At 32.2% G+C, this 17,363-nt stretch overlaps 1 protein-coding gene across 5 annotated transcripts in view; it reads right to left on the reverse strand.

Annotated features, from left to right (window-relative positions):
• Nucleotides 1–1,441: 1,441 nt before the first annotated feature.
• Nucleotides 1,442–17,363, reverse strand: part of how (protein held out wings) — a 184,240-nt gene continuing 168,318 nt past the window's right edge. Inside the window, exons 6-8 of one of the 5 annotated variants that reach the window (XM_074177396.1) lie at nucleotides 12,368–12,676; nucleotides 9,092–9,194; nucleotides 1,442–4,030 (exon numbers count right to left, since the gene is read on the reverse strand). In XM_074177396.1, coding sequence (XP_074033497.1) covers nucleotides 9,109–9,194; nucleotides 12,368–12,676 — 395 coding nt within the window. In that variant the 3' untranslated portion in view covers nucleotides 1,442–4,030; nucleotides 9,092–9,108. Of the gene's footprint in view, nucleotides 4,031–6,901; nucleotides 12,695–17,363 lie in introns of those variants that run through there. The other 4 variants (XM_074177395.1, XM_074177394.1, XM_074177397.1 and 1 more) reach the window with 4 other exon arrangements.

The raw sequence follows: 17,363 nt of genomic DNA on the forward strand, positions 1-17,363 counted from the left end.
TTTCTTTTTTTAATTTGTATTGGATCGACACTTCCTACACAATTTTATTGTCCTACTGGAAATAAAAACGGTGTCCCAACTGAATACTGAACATTTTGTCGCGTTAATCTTTTCAGTCCATAACTGACTCACTGATTTTGGACGATTCAAAACGGTAAACAGTATTAACAGAATGACAGAAGAGGCCAGTAAACATTTATTCGGTGTTCTGGTATAGACAAACTTGTTTCCTACAGAGACAAAAAAGGGAGTTATAAAAAGCTCTGCCTAATGTTATAGAGAATGAAATTTTCCACAATTTATGTTTCTGAACTTTGTGTTTAAGATAGTTTCGGAGATAAACATACTAGAAAAAATGGCACTTAGCTTTTCTTCTACTGAGACGCCAGATTACATCTAAAAAAATTCACAGTTCACAAATTGCAACACGTTTTTCATTATACAATAGCATCCTCAGGCTTATGAACACGCCTATGTATAATAAATAAGACACACGTTTGCAGTTTTGTGAACTGTTTAGTGAAAATCTCAGTATAAGTGATACTTGAATGCGATTTTTCTTGTTGGTCAAACAGTCACGTTCATAATTGAATTTTTTCATGTTTTCCTCCAATGTAGACTTAGATAGGTTACAACTCAAGGCGTGTTCTGACGAGTCAAGTTTGGAGTTGAATATGACAAAAAATTAATTTTAGTTCAACACATAATGTTTCGATACATTTCATTTTCAATTCAGTTTAATGTAATTTAGTTGAAAGCAGTTGTGCGTGAAATTGTAAGTACTTCAAGTGTTTTGTTAAAATGATAACAAAACAATAATTGTTAATGTGTGTGAAAATCGTGGACATATTTCAACTTGAAATAATTTGACAGACAACTCATAACTTGACTCTGTCAACCATTTGTTGATCCGCTAGAAAGTTGATCAACTTGATTGAAACAAAGGTTCTCACTAGGTTTTTCGTTCAACTATTGTTTATCAACTAAAGTCGTTTGAACAAACTCGACTCGTGTAAATGCGCCATTAGATTTCTTTCATTCGATTTGGTTTTCTTTCAGTCTTGTAGAATCCATACACAAATTTGTCAGTCAGGTAGTTTTTAATATACAGTTTCTTCACGTATAAATGATCCTACTACTTATAACATACTTCTACGGTAAAAGTTACTGTACAATGTTGTACAAAGTCACAGAAACAGATCAATTAGGGATGATAGTAAGTTCCATCCCCTCACACAGTCCAATTTTTTAGCAGATGATTTCAAGTGATCACTCGTTGTACATTTTTTTGTATGCAGGTTTCTCAAATGTCTTCTGTTCCAACATTTATTTTCAAAATTTTGATTTTTCAAGTTTTTGCTATGGACATCATTCAATCGCAAGTCAAAAAAATAAATTTTGTTTCTGTCATTTTGAATCCAGAAGATCACAAATAAAAGGCTTTTCAACACTTATTAGACATATTTATTAAATTTATGCACAATAATACATACCATAATCTCAATATATTTCAAAATAACCCACTCTATTCGAGGCCTTTTCAAAAAAATTACAACAGATAACATTAAATATTATTAATATGACACATAAATAATTACCTTAACATAATTATATTTATTTGATATTGATAGGTAAATAAGCTACCTTTTTAACAAATAATGCCATTAAACTTCATTATACGACACGCAAACAAGGTTGCATTTTGAAACTTTCCACTAGGAACTATTTCAACATGCAACTTCAGATATTATATATACTCTTCTATTCTAAGTACAACAAACGGTATAAGAGATTTCTTTTTCATAAATGTCCGAGATTATCAACAAATTGCACACAGCTTCAATATATAAAGATTTGTTTTATTGCACACGTCCAAATTATTTATCAGAGTATTAGTTCTTCATTTAAATTATTGCTCTTGGTATTTTTATTCGATATTCGGACGGAAGTTAACGAGATTTTTTAAAATTAAATCTAGAAAATTTACTTTTCTACTTCAGATCTTCAAACAATATGTTAATACATGGTATTAACTAAAAAAAACTATGTAGTTTGGAAAATGATCGATACTTATACAGACGGGTTATTCAAACACCCTGTAGCTCCATTTGTCACCTCAAATAACTTCGAGACTAAGGCACTGTGCTGGATGATTCAGTTGTTCACACTTACAACAGTATTTTCTTGAACTAGTTTTCAAAAAACTCGTCTGACTGCCAGCGAATGTCTTCATGATTTCAAACAACTGCATAACTTTTGTCTTGTTTCAAGAGATTCTTCTGTAACCATCTTTATCTATCATCAAAATCGAAGGAGCTAAGAAGTGTGAACTTCTGAATATATTTTCATTAAATGTTAATGTGCACGATAGGACTAATTGATTCACAATCCCAATAAGGCACTTAGAAAATTGAATCTTTCAATTGCTTTGGAATAATATTATTTCTACTGATTGTTTTTTAATAAAGAACTCGAGGTGGTATCTAGCAACAACATACATGATTCTTGAATCAATGGCTAGTATCTATTTATTGATTTGAAACGTTCAAAGTATTTGAGGTAATGGAGTTTTTTTTTTGTTATATCACTTATATGAAACAATTCAAGATATTTATATCATGTTCAAACCAGTAATATATATTTTTTATATTTATACGATTTATATAAACTAAATGACAATAATTTGTTCAAATTTTGGAGTCTTGATCTAAATGATGTTATACAATAAAAAAAAATTATAAACTTGAAACACTAATTGAAAATATCGTTTCCAAAAATCTCCATGTAAAACAATTTAGAACAAGCTTCGCATTGAATAAACTATTTTTAAGTAACTTAAAAAATTACCTACCTTACCAATTCTTCGAAGAGCACGCAAGTCTGCTCAGAAAAATTCAATAAGTACAGATTTAATGAAAAGTTTCGAATATCAACTGTTTCTAAAATTCTTGAATTTTTCTGGCAGAATTTATTACTCACTCAATAAATTCCTTAATCTTCCAAGGAATGCATCAATGCATCTCAATATTTTTTGGCACTCACAAAAATGGTTTGTACTTCACAGAAAAAAACAGTTGAAAGTATTAGTAAATTAATGTTTTAAACAGGTAAATGCTATCTTAACTACTGACTACAATTTTTAGACTGAAAATGAATCCGATATTTTTAAAAATTAGGAAATAAAACAGAATAATGAAATTAAATTATTATCATTAAAAAATCTAAAATAGGATTCATTTCCAGTCATATTCAATATGTTAAACGCCATGGAATTATGAAGCTTTGATAAATCGATCAAAAAACAAGAACAGAACCTTCGACAAAATTTAAATCAATGAAATTCAATAAACAAGATGAATATATAAACAAACCAAACGCTGAATGAGCAGAGAATAATAATAATATTGGTTTCAAAAATTACTCCCAATTGCTGTTCAATTTGATAATCAATGAGAGCAGGTGAATCAACTTTTCCTAGATCACAAAGAATTTAATAAATTGACGGATGTAATTGCTACTATATGCTAGAGGAGATCATTTTTCATGATTTCAGTTTTTCATCACCCTGAAAGAAACTTCAAACTTAAAGAAGTTTATAGATAAATTATCTGTGAGATCAATACAAATTTACGGCACTGAAAAGTTATATCCTCATAACAAGAGTGATATTTATTTTGAAAAAAATTGCAAGAGCTATTGATAAACAGTTATTGTGAGTTGTGTAAACTAATTAATGAAGAAATTATATACTCATAAAAGTATTTATCTAATCTTTTGCGATCAGTTCTAATCATACAACAAAGCGTCTAATATTCCAGGCGCTTAACATCTAAAATGAGGTTACGTGAACAATTCGCGACATTCTTTTTTTAGTACACAAATGCACGATGACAAAAAAGTTCTTTTTGAGGTTAGTGATGTAATGTTAGACGTACCGCTACCCTGGAAGGTGGACTGGCGCTTCTGAATTTTTTCGTTAGTCGAAGGAGTGGCGCAGGGATGTGACGTGGGGGTTAGCACTCCACAAAGCCTAAGGCCGGCCAACCGAGTTAACAAGAAAAGAAAAGAAAAAACAGTTTGTTAGTATTTTGTTGTAGCTATACCACGGGCACAATTTCAAATATTAGGGTCTCGGTGTCATTCTTGATGCTGTTCATATGTTTCTTAGAATTCGTACCTACCTATAGGCTGTTCACCTTAAGAAGAGAATGACGTCATTTTTGTTAATTTTGTATATCCAACATAACGTTAAAATTCCCACTGAAATGCGTTCAACAGCAATGAAACTAGTAACATTTCATTTTGTAAGTTGCTCAACTGATAGTATAATTTCAGATGTTGCCGAATCGAAAAAAACTCGAAAACTGTCAGTCTTTCTTTTCAGAATTAATCATTTCTTTTGATAAGACCTGCGTATATTCAATATTTATGCCTAAAGCATTGTCGAAATAGTCCCAACAAATACTAATAGTAAGTAAGGATAATAGGAATAAAACATATCAACAGTACAAAAAAATTTGAAAGTTCGAAATAGTGCACATGTTGGCAACGCCGTAACTTCTCATCTTGTGACGTCATTCTCTTCTTAACGTTAACAATAAATCTATAATCGACGTTTTGATATCAGATGAAAGAGTAATCATATCATCTTCTGTGGGTTAGACAAGTTTTGAAGAAAGTCAATAGTGTATTGAAAATGTAGAAAAAAGTTAGAAAATACCTCATCGAAAGATGTTTTTATACTATGAATGGCTTTTTGTAATATTAGGAGTAATTTTATAGCTTTGTATTATTTTTATTAATGTTTCCTGATGTACCGGCATTGACCACCATTTTATTTTTGATTCTACATATAGTATAGCCATAGTATCATCACCTTGTATTGACTTGTCCAATACCATGTAAAAATGGTCGGCTAAGATTCCATAGATCTCTATTTCATCGTGGAGAAAAACCCCTATAAAGTCCAAGATTTAAAAAGAGTTAAGAGTAATTCACATCCGTATCGTATATCCCTCGGTACACCAAGTTCAATCCATCAAAATGCATACAATCCCATAATTTCAAAAATTTTGCCTTCAAGTAAATGATTTCGTGTATAAATCATTTACGATAAAGCTTTATCAAATTATTATATACTTGAGTCATTTTCTTGGCAAAATTTCGAAAATAATTCACTTATATTTTCACTGATTAAACTTGGTGCAATCGGGATGTAACCCGTTACTATTATTATTCTATTTTTTGAGAAAAGATGACATCACAAAGGGCAAGATATTTTTTTATAGAGAAATGTATGATGAACAATGACTCGTTTTATAATGTAATGACTCGTTTTAAAAAAATTCGAAGTCTATTCAAAAAATAAGGTGAATTTTTATTTTTCTCAAAAAGTATTTATTTAGTCATCGATTTTTTATTTTGCTCCCTCCAAAGTAGTTCTTCTTAAATATAATACACTTCATGCCAGCGTTTTTTCTAATCCCGGAAGCAGTTCTGATATGCACTTTTTGGTATCTCCTTAAGCTCTCAATCTCTTCAATCGTCGCCTAACGCCGTCTTTTCATGAGTCTCTTCAATCTTGAGAACAGGAAAAAGTCACAGAGGGCCAAATCTGGTGAATATGGTGGCTGAGACGTGACTACGGTGTTGTTTTTGGGCAAAAAATTACGAACAAGCAATGACGAGTGAGCAGGTGCATTATCGTGATGGAAAAACCAACAATTGTTATTCCACAATACCTTCTAAACATGTTCTTCGTATTGCTTCTCGTAAGTGGCGCATAACTTCGAGATAATACTCCTTATTGACCGTACAACCATGTGGTGAAAACTACTGATGCACTATGCCACCATAATCGAAAATAACAGTAAGCAAAACTTTAAAATTTGATCGAACTTGGTGTGCTTTTTGGTCTCTGCTCTTCCATTGGGACGACTGGACTTTGGTTTCGATGTCATAACCATATAACTCTGATTCGTCACCAGTTATGACCCCTTTACCAAAATCTACCGTGTAGGTACTTTGGCAGAGATAGATGTTTCGAGATTTTGTTACGAAATATTTATTTCAACGTTGTTTTAATGTTATTTTGAACAAGACTGCTTCAAAACTTGTTTTGATATTGTTAGAACAAACCCAGTGTTAAGAATATATTTAGTTCGATTGACTTGAGAAGTGATATCAAGCTAATCGAACTATTTCCCAAATAGCAGAAAATAAGACAGGTAAGGAAAAATAATATAATTTTCGAAAATCCACGGGGAAGTGAAAACATGCACGCTGCAAATTCGAATAGAAATGAATGACACCGAGATTAATTAGAGCAAATTGTACATACATGTGAGTATACAATATAACCTAGGCAGCAAAAGTGGTGATAGTGTTCTATATTAGAAACTATATTAAAAAAATGCGTGCGAGAGTTTCAAAAGTCTTCGTGAGGCAGCCAGTGAAAACCAAAAATCTTAGAAAAAATAAACACCAAATCAGTTGAATTTTTTTTTTAAGGAGAACTTTTTCTATGATTTTCGAAAGTTCTATAGAGAGAATCTGTTGTATATTAGAAAAGGCAATGTTATATTAAGTACTGTACAAAAAAAAGGTTAATGCAATTTTAATATAGTGCTATATGGAACACAATCATACGTTATATTATATCATCATCCATTCATAGAATTAGTGAACTTGGCCAAATTTGTGGAATTAGAAAGTTATGATTACTGTGAGTGTTAAAAATGCAAAGTTAATACTAAAAAATTGTGATTAAATCAAAATAAAGAGAATTAGACACCGGCAAATCGTCACGATAGCACCTTACCATTTACTCTCGTGGTCAGGTGATATACGGAAGACATCGTGAGTTTTGCCCTTGATAGGGAAGTTAAAATAAAATAAAATCTCAATTTCGTATAAATATATTTTGTTCCACATTGGCGCAAGTCAACAAAACAACATACAAAAAATATATACTATATAAAGGTATATAAAACTACTTAAAATCAAGGTCCCAGAATCAGCCCGATAGATTTGCTCAAAATTATATCCCACAACTTAACCTCCAATGATCAATCAATTGGAATTGCTTCTTTGCAACGTTTCGCTTATTCAGATCTCAGCGTGTTTAAAGATAATAAGCCTCAAAATATTAATATTTGGGTTTTGAAAAATATGTGTTTTCGGTTGGTGTTTTATTTTCTTCCAAAATATCTGCAGTTTAGGATGAATCCAACATTTCCATGTATCAACTTTTCAGATTCAAAGCCTCACACAAATTGAAAAAAAAGAAAAATCAGCAGAAAATCTGTACTAGTGTAAAAGTTGAAAAAACTATAGGAGAAATTATTTTTTGAACAAAAAAGACACAATTTTATCCATAAATTTTGCCTAAATGAAAATGAAGAGAATGAAATACTAAATTTCGAATTTATTCTTTGAGACCTATTTTTTTGTTGAGGCCTCAATGTTTTTCATTGATTTTTTTGTTTTTTTACCTCCCACAATTTAAAGAATAGCCAGTAACTTGTCATATTTATACATCTTGCCTAAAAATCACTCTTTTTTCAAGTTTTGAGAACGGAAGCGGCTTACATTACAAAATATACAACTTGAAGAAATATACATTCCATTTTCCATTCATTATCTAATTTGTTGGTGAAATATTTCAAAATGATAAATTTCAGACTAATTCAACTCTTCAATAATTTTCAGGGACAAATTTTGAGTTTGCCCTTCATTATACTTTAACAGATTCTCTGTTGAGTTTGCTTTATTTATTTTTCAGATTTTGGAAAATGCATTGATTTTTGTATTTTTTCCAATAAGTCAATAAGAGGTCCTTTCTATTCCATAAAAAATTGTAGTTACAGAACCACAAATATCTTAACACAACATTGTGGGGTTAGGTTGTGGACTGTTGAATTTTCACTTCTTAATGATAATAAGAGCAGAATGACGAACTAACAAGCTCCATTCCAGAACCCTGTCTTAACTTTAGCTCGTGAAATCGCGGTATGAGAGATTCGCGCAGACTCCACGAGTTCCTATAACAATAAAACCAACATACGTTGTTGTAAAATGCCGCAATGATAAAACATTTATTTTGTTCGATAATAAGTGAAGGAAAGAAGGACCACACTCCTAGATAAAAAATTACTCTCAAATAAATAAAAATATGTAAAAATATAAAAAATATGTATATAAATTTTTTTAGACTAGTTATCACGTGTGATGTGACGTTTAGTGAGGTACAACGTAAATATAAATAAGGACCTAAGTCTAGAGTTGTCTCGTTTCGAAGCAAGTTCCACGAAAATCCGAAACATTTTCAACTATCCTTAAATTTCAAATTTTCTTTATGTCAATACCACTTTTCAAAGTAAAATAATAGGATCAAGAAATTTTCGTTTTCCAATGCCTTGACAAAAAACTGATTAAGTAAAATGGTGGATGGTGCATCTTCAATGAGTACCTTCTCTATGTTTCGAGATGAAACCCAGAAACTACCTTTATTTCAGGAGACTGGGTGTGATGGGTGTGACAACATATGAACTACAGTTTCAGCTGATTATTTTCATTTCTTGTCGAGTGTTTTGAGAATAAAATTGTTCCACATGTACTAGTTTTACTTAAACTCAGACATAATTTTTTCCAGTTAGACATAGGCAAATGATAATATATTGATGAATACAAAGACAGTAAAAAAAATTAGATAATCAGAAACAGAATAGCAAATGAAAATGTTACTGATTCTCGTGAGGATCGAGCTTGAAACCTATCTATGGTAACCTAAAATTGTCATAGAACTAATCCTTCTTTCCCTATGAATTTAGCAGATCTCCTTTCGACGATAAAACATTGTACGTACGAAGAGTGCTTTTTCACAACCCGCATAAAAATATACACTCAATACTGATAAAACTGCTAAATTTTCACCGGTAAAATAGCACGACGCGTAATCTCTCAACTACACTAACTAAATTGATAAATATGATGTAAGAGTATAAAATTAGAGTAGATATATAGTATATAGACCACATTGATTCTCATAGGGACGAGTATCTGAAATAAAATAGAAAAACAGTCAACTAACCTTGTCAGATTTAGGGTTTATGAGAGCGCACCCGCTCTTTGGTACGGATGCTCCCTTATTTGTCCCATACGCTGTCGCTGTTTCGCAGCCACAGCTGCCGCACCTATACAGAGCATCACACAGTTCATATATGTCATCTAACACAATGCAGTCTCCCATTTCATGGAAAAAAATCAAGAATAATCGCTAAGTAGTCAAAAACAGACGTTCTTGGGAACAAACTGCACAAAAACGGAATTGCTTTCGAGGTTGTTTCAGAAAATAAAATGCAGAGTCGCGCAAGGAGCTGTTTCTGGTCTCCTTCTATTTCGCATGAAAGAAATAATCAATAATGATGACACTACGTAATCTTCACTGTACATTAAGAGGATAATTGAACAAAATAGGGCTGTACAACGGACACCTCAGCTGCAGACAATGCAACAAAGGGACAGAGACAACTCGAATGTGAGGCTTTGGTGCACAAAAGGCAACTAATTCAAAGACAACCCAAATTATGTCCAGAAAAATATGACATACGTCTAACAAGAGACCTCCACATTCTGGTAGGGAATTGTCTTGCCATAAATAGATGGGAGGAAAACGCAAAAAGCTCATGAAGCTGGGAGAAATGGACAAGGTAGAGGGCTTCCAGAAAGAGGAAGAATGGAAATCCTAAAAGAATTTGTTTTTATAGCTGAATGTTGAGAAGAGCCCATTTTGTTTCAGACTTGGAATACATGGAATATCTTGGAATAATGTTTTCCAAGATATTTTTTATGGCTCGACAGAATATCTGGCGATTCACTGAAAGACTGAAAGATTTCTTTTTCTAACGGCATGTTTGAGTGACACTGAATATGAGAAAAATATTCTGTAGTGGTGAATTTTCTTTCAATGGAGGTAGTAATTGAAGACGTTTACACAGAGGTTCACAACATTTTTGAAGAGAAAAAACCGTTTTTGTGCTGTGGTCAGTTCTCAAAACCGCTCGTAATCTAAAATTTCACCTAAACCTATGAGATACTACTTTGTAGCTACTAAAAACAATTAAAGCATTGAGTCGTAATGATTTGATTCGACACTACTATTCGATAGAAAAAAAAAAAAGTCAAATATTCTAATTTCATTTCCTTAGTTTGAAATAAATATCTTAAGGTAACTGTATAAATGCAAACATTCAGAGAAATTCCAAATTGGCTCAAATCCATAAAGATAAAAATATGTACAGTAATATAAAATATATGTTGTTCATAACGGAAACTATTTTTCATATATATACTATAAACTTAAAAAAAGAGAAACAGTGACTATTGCTCACACGACCATGAGTATGTTATACGTACGACGAAATAGTCTCGATAAAATCTATAAATAAAAATAGAAAACTAAACTTAGTTACTATGACTTGCAAGAAAATTGAAGAGAAAAATGTTTTTTTTTCAGATTATTACGTACTGCTTTGATACGTATCAGATAACCTGCCTAGTGGTTAAGTATCACAGAAATACAAAATATTTTAATAAAATAAATTGTGACTAAAATAACCATCGATTTGAAATTTGATTTTCGAAAGGTTGATGCGGTACAAGAATTGCTAGAAAAGACAATTAAACAACTAACTGGGTCATGAGTAAGAGTACGCAATTTCTTTCAAAAATTCCATACAACTATCCACGTCCGATAACTCGACAGACAGAACCGTAGATTTCTATCAATAACAAAAAACTACATATTTCAAGGCTGTGCAAACAAACTATTGGAAAATTTATTGTGAAAGCTTAAGTTTCCGGAAAAAAAAATCTGTATTTTGAAAAATTCCTCACTCAGATGCACAGCCCTGGTCGGTCGGTCCCCATAATCATTGAAATGAGAAATAATTGAATCAATTCGTATTCTACTCCGAGAGCCAGAGCAAATTTCTGCAATTTTTATCTTCTCAGCTGGCTTATCTGAAGAAGAAAACGTTTCTCTTGTCTGACTTATATTTCAAGAAGCCTAGATGAGTATCATTCAAGAGAAATAGTAACCCTGGCTTCGAACCTGAAGACTGATGTTTTATGCTGATTTGGTGTGGAATCAAACCTAGAACTGAATTATTCTCAATTGATGTTTGGTCCGGTTAATGTCAAATTGCAGCAATGTTTGCAGCGGTTGTGTTTTGGGTGCAGTTGGCGACACTTGATACATTGGTTTCAATAATTTTTACATCGCCTACTGCGCTTACTTACATCCGCTCAAGAACTTGCTGTTAATTGTACGTTAACCGCTGATAGGAACAAACCCCAAACTGATTTTGTTTAAAGGGAAAATTTTCAATACATATTTTGTGTGTTGTGTAAATAACACATTGTAACAGTGAAAATCGACCGTCCAACAGTTTGGCTCGAACCATCGTCCTCATAACAGTTGCTAACGATGACCAATCGGCTACTGTCTTGCAATGGATACAAACAATCAAAACGTCGTGAAGTAGCTTGACTTGAATAATTTTTTAAATGTTTTTATAATTTCTCTTTATTAAATTATCTATGCATTTTTTATTATCTGTATACTGTTGATATTTCACTTACTGTTTTAACCTATTCATTTTCAGGTCAAACATCTATTTTCATTACAAACTGGCGTTTTTATATTTTTGATTTTCGTACTCATCGATGATTCATCACAATTTTCGATATAATTTCACGTTTTTAACTAACACATCAGAATATTGGGTCATGGTACAGTAGAATCCTGTTTATCCGAGTCGCGTTCAACCGAGCTCCGGATTAACCGATGTTATGTACTGGGTGAGTCAAGCTTGGGATTCTGTGCGCGCTTCCACTATTCAAACATCTTGTTCAAAAGTTATTGACTCTAAGGACTCTTATGAAAGTGAAGAAGATATTCCATTGAATGATTTGGCTTCTTGAAAATCCCGGTTCTGTCAATGAGACAGATAAAATCAAGGAAGAAGAAAAAAGTTTGTTAGAGGTAATGCGACCATTAGAGGGTTGCGATTCCACATATCTAGGAACATAAATAATGTTTTATTGGGCGAATAATAAATAAATCCGGATTATTCGAGTTTTCATTTATCCTTGGATAACCGGGGTTCTACTGTATTTTTAATACTTATACCAGCCTTATTTTTTAGGTTTTCCAACCACACCAAACCGCATTCAACGAATCAACCTTATACTAATCCACTCACTTATGTCTCTCCTGGGGACCGCCTCCTGACAAAACCAAAAAAATCGTGTCTAAGTACTAAAAAAATCTACCACCCGTATAGTCAACGGGCGAACAACCCACCCGAATGGTCCGCAGTGGCGTATTCCGTCAAGAGGGGGGAAGCGGCCAGGTAGTTGGTATAGTCTGCGTATGGGGTGTAGATGAGTCCGTGGGGATCCCCGGGCGAGAGCAGAGAGCCGGGGGGAGCGGAGCCGTTCAAGATGGAGGCGGCCGTCGTCGGGACGGACATCCTGGGGGAGAGGATGAGCGGCGCTCCGAGAGGCGTCCCTTGCGTCCTGAGCGTCGTCGTTAGGCCGGGGATGCCGGGAGATAGGAGCCGCTGCGTTTCTACCGCGGAGGCAGCCAACCGCCTCCATTCCTCATCGCAGGCTGGAATGAAAAATTCTGCTGACAAATGAATAAACGATAGTTAAAGTCCATCGGGCTAAAACAAAGGCAAACATTTTTTTCTAGGCTGCGGGTGAGGGCACTGAAAGTGCAAAACTCCGTGTACTTTGATAAAAGATCTGGAGATGAATGTGTTCAAGTTATTTTCCGAGTTTGTTGGCCCTGGTCTGCGGGTTATGCTTGACGTTTCGTCAATAACTGCGGTAGACGTTAGCAAGGGCAGAGGATACAGTGTTCTATATGTTTTCACATCAAATACTACAATTCTTGAGGTTAGGATCTCCGACTTTATTTCATCGGTGGCTGGTGTGGCTTCTTTTCTACTGATTGGGTTTATTGGCTTCATGTGTGTGTTGTTGAGTTCGACTAAACAAACTTGATAGACGTATTCTTGTTTGCAGTTGGAATGACTCTAGGACGGTTGAAAATACTTACACATCTGTTGTTAACGTCTCAACTGTGCGACTACTATTGACTGTTTCGGCTAACCCGAATACGGCTTATATTATTTCCTTTTTTTTCAGTTGAAATAATCTGTATGTTTTTGGCTAGTAGCTCAGAAATCTAGCACCTGCATCAGGCATGTTTGGCTTCTGCAGATTCGTCGGCCGAGACGAATCAATTTCTTTTATGTTAAAAGAAATGGTTCTGAACACTTCTTTATATGGTTCCAATCAAGACAGATCTACAGCAGCAACTCTATAGTTTTTGTTGGCCATAGGCACTCACTTTCTCTGATCGTTTTCGTTGTAGTCTAATCAACAAGTTCAAAAACATGAAAAATAGAGATAGAGGTCCTAAAAATATGAGCGATAGCTCATTCGATTCGGAGTCACCTCTAGAAAAATGTTTTTGAAGGATTTTGTTGCAGGTAAAAAATTGCAATTGTTATTAACAAAATAAGATTAAAAAAAAGGTATTTAGTTTTTCGTTAATAACTCAAAAAATATTAATATTTAAGCAATTTTGAAAAAAGCTCGTTAAAGAGGAGGAAGTTTCCGATAAAAAAGTCCCGACTCCCGAAACTCTATCTCCATTATTTATAATTTTAATTTGACGTTGAAAATAGGGTTCCGCGCGGCTGTTACGGCATGCGCGCGCTGCCTCTAGAGAGAGTTTATCAAAAGAAATATTTTTTTTAAAACATAAAATGTCATTTTAAAAATTTGAAAAAAATCTAGTATCTTCTTAACACTTGAATGAATAAAGTCCCGTAGAAAAAAAAGTGCCATAAAAAATTATATAGCCAATCAAATTATAAAATTATAATGATTAAAAAAATAAATTTATGGCAGTTTTTTATTTATAGCTGTTTTTATTTTTTTTTTCCTGCTTCAGAAAAAAATATAACGTTGGTCAATATTTGTTTACAACAAATTGTTGAACTAACAAACAATTAAATGATAAATAAAAAAAAAATGTTTTCAAACTATTCAAAAGTGTAAATTATGATTTTGAAAAGCAAAATTATTTCTTAACTAATTATTTAAACAATCGAAATATAAAAAAAAATCGATTTTAAACAATTGAAAATTAAAATTAAGGAAACATTTTTTTGAAATCATAATTATCTCTAAACAAAATGGCAAAAAAAAAATTCAAAAATATTGATTTTCTCTATTTGTTTAAAACAATTTAATAAATAAATTACGTTAAAAATTTATATCTTATGTTATTAACTGTCATTGTTCAATGTGAGAACAGACATAGCTGAATATCAATTGAAAAAAAATGTTTATCAACAATTTTTAGATATTCCATTTTGCAATAGTTATTAAAAATCATAATTAACAAATTGATAAATTTTTATGAACTTTTATCGCAGGATCGTATGAAGTATATATATCAAAAGGGCTCCACGAAATTTAAAATTCATAGGCCAATTGTTTATACCTTTTATCCCATTATTTATGCCAACGGAGATTTGGAAAAAATTTGTTAGTTAACAATTGAATGACTTTTTGAAAAATGGTGATAAAACTTTTTTTTCTACGGGACTCGATTCATTCACGTGTTAAGATACTAGATTTTTTTTCAAATTTTCAAAATGACATTTTATATTATAAAAAAATTATTTCTTTTGATAAACTCTCTTTAGCGGCAGTGCGCGCATGCCGTAACAGCCGCGCGGAACCCTATTTTCAACGTCAAATTAAAATTATAAATAATGGAGATAGAGTTTCGGGAGTCGGAACTTTTTATCGGAAATTTTCTCCTCTTTAACGAGCTTTATTCAAAATTGCTTAAATATTAATATTTTTTGAGTTATTAATGAAAAACAATTTTTTACCTACACCAAAATCCTTCAAAAACATTTTTCTAGAGGTGATTCCAAATCGAACGAGCTATCGCTCATACTTTTAGGACATTTATCTCTATTTTTCATGTTTTTGAACTTGTTGATTAGACTATTGGTCATAATGTCGATTTTACGTTGTATTCTCCAGAAAATGTTTGTAATATTTCAGATATATGGCAGGAAAGTTTCGCCATCGACGGTATTCTCTGGTTTCAGTTTCCTGAGTTGTTTTGTCTGCTCCATTTCAGCTTCATTCACTGTACCCAATTCCCACGTAGGCATTCTTCAAACGTTTCAGTTTCTCGGTTTGACATTCTTGTTCACAGTTAAAGAGACCTCTCAAATAACATTTTGGTTCCCTTTTCTTTTGTTTCGTATGGGATTTCGATTCGTATGGATCAGTATATTCCATTTTCACGTATATCCAAGATGGCGTTTTTTTGGGGTTCTCCTTCCATCATGATTTAGAGTGTTCAGATGTCTGAAAAATTTGTTGAGCCGCTCTTCACCATTCTTCCGATTGAAAATGTTTCGTGAAAGAGTTTACCACCACGATGCCATCCATTTCTGGTCTGTTCTCATGTGTTTCAACAGAACCCCAAACAATGTCAAATAGAACACTGTCTGAATTACCTCAACGCCTTCGATAATGTCTACACAATTGTAGACGAAACGTTAGTGATAAAACCTGCACAACATGGCCAACAAAACTAGGAAATATCTGTGTAGGTTTTTTCTGGAATGTGAAGGTTATTTCAAGATGTCTTTCTATTCTCAACAATAGCTATACTTTTTGAGCCCTTTATTTGATATGTTACAAGGTCATTCGAAATTCATTGAATCACTATGCACATTGAAGGATTTGAATTAGTTATTCATGCATTAGAATTTTGTTTCAAAACGTTCACAGTAATTTTTAATGAAGTGAGGGATTCCCAATATCAATATATAAAAATAATTCTTTTTTTAACGAGAGTAAAAAGATATAAGACAAAGGAATACGTAATATGCAAAGTTAATATTACTCCAGAAAAAATGATAATATGTACTACAATTAATGCAAATCACGATTGAATTGGAGGTCGGCAGTTTTATTATAATCGTTTAAACTTTTTTAAAACACATATTTCATGATATTTACTTAATTTGCTTGAGAAATATTGAACTGGTCACTAGTACGTTTGTCTGCGAGTTTCGTAAGAATAAATTTATTTAGTGAGAACAATAAAATCATCAAAATAAATCGGCGCTAAGTCATTGAGAATTTACATCTATGCTGTTTGATATTTGTGTTACAGATAACCTTTACAAACTCCTTAACATAGAATTTATGTTTGTATAGTAGTTGAATTTCAGAATCATACTTTTTTCTATTCGACAAGCTAAAAGTTAATAGGATTGAAATTTATAGAAAATAATTCCGTGGTAATTGAAAATAATGTTCAATTTTTACATCCTAGAAAATTATTCTGAAGAGCATTGATAGTTCTGAAAGTGAGTTTCTTCATACATATATTGGAAATTAGCATAACAAGACGATACTATTTATTGTCTAGCAATTCCCAAATATTTAATTTTCTTAACAAATTTGATTATCTTCATTGATGCTAAGTATATAATCAACTGTGTTTGCATTTACAATTTTATGTGTTGATATAATCATTGATGTAGTTTTCTCTATATTTAATTTGTTATTGAAGTAGGAACTAATGCTAATAAGAGAGTCATTAATTTTGCCAACTGTAATGTTATAATCAGTTTTTGATATTGAGAGAAGAGTGTCATCTGCGAAAATATTAATGAAGTCACATTTCTTTCTACTGAAATCTCTTGAGAATTGAAATAAACATCATATGGAGAAAGTTTAGAGTTTACAATTTTACAAATATAGAAGTCGTCCATTAGTGTAACAAAGCTATCGACCTAAATCTATTCTTCATTTTCTATCAAAAATTCCTTAGACTATAATCAATGGATCCAAATATATGAGGAATGTATTACTTCATGATAATAATAATAAAAGTTTATTCATGACATTTTATAATATTTACATTGGAAATAATAAATAAACTGATAATAACCTTGAGAAGTGAAACTTGTCCCAAGGTAAGTCAAAAGTTTATTCATGACATTTTATAATATTTACATTGGAAATAATAAATAAACTGATAATAACCTTGAGAAGTGAAACTTGTCCCAAGGTAAGTCATAAAAAAAGATACGTCTTTATAAATATAATCTCACATATATTCTCACATATATCACGAATGCTTTGTTTTTGGGTTATAGTTTCAAGTAGAAAAAAATAGAAATAATACCACAAATATATATGGAGAACTGCTGGCCCTATTCTCAGTCCATGTTATTTTC

This window comes from Leptinotarsa decemlineata, unplaced genomic scaffold (assembly GCF_025532065.1).
Source record: "Leptinotarsa decemlineata unplaced genomic scaffold, Ldec_3_MD MMD2_tig00002974_RagTag_RagTag, whole genome shotgun sequence".
In the NCBI taxonomy this organism is placed as follows: Eukaryota; Metazoa; Arthropoda; class Insecta; order Coleoptera; family Chrysomelidae; genus Leptinotarsa; species Leptinotarsa decemlineata.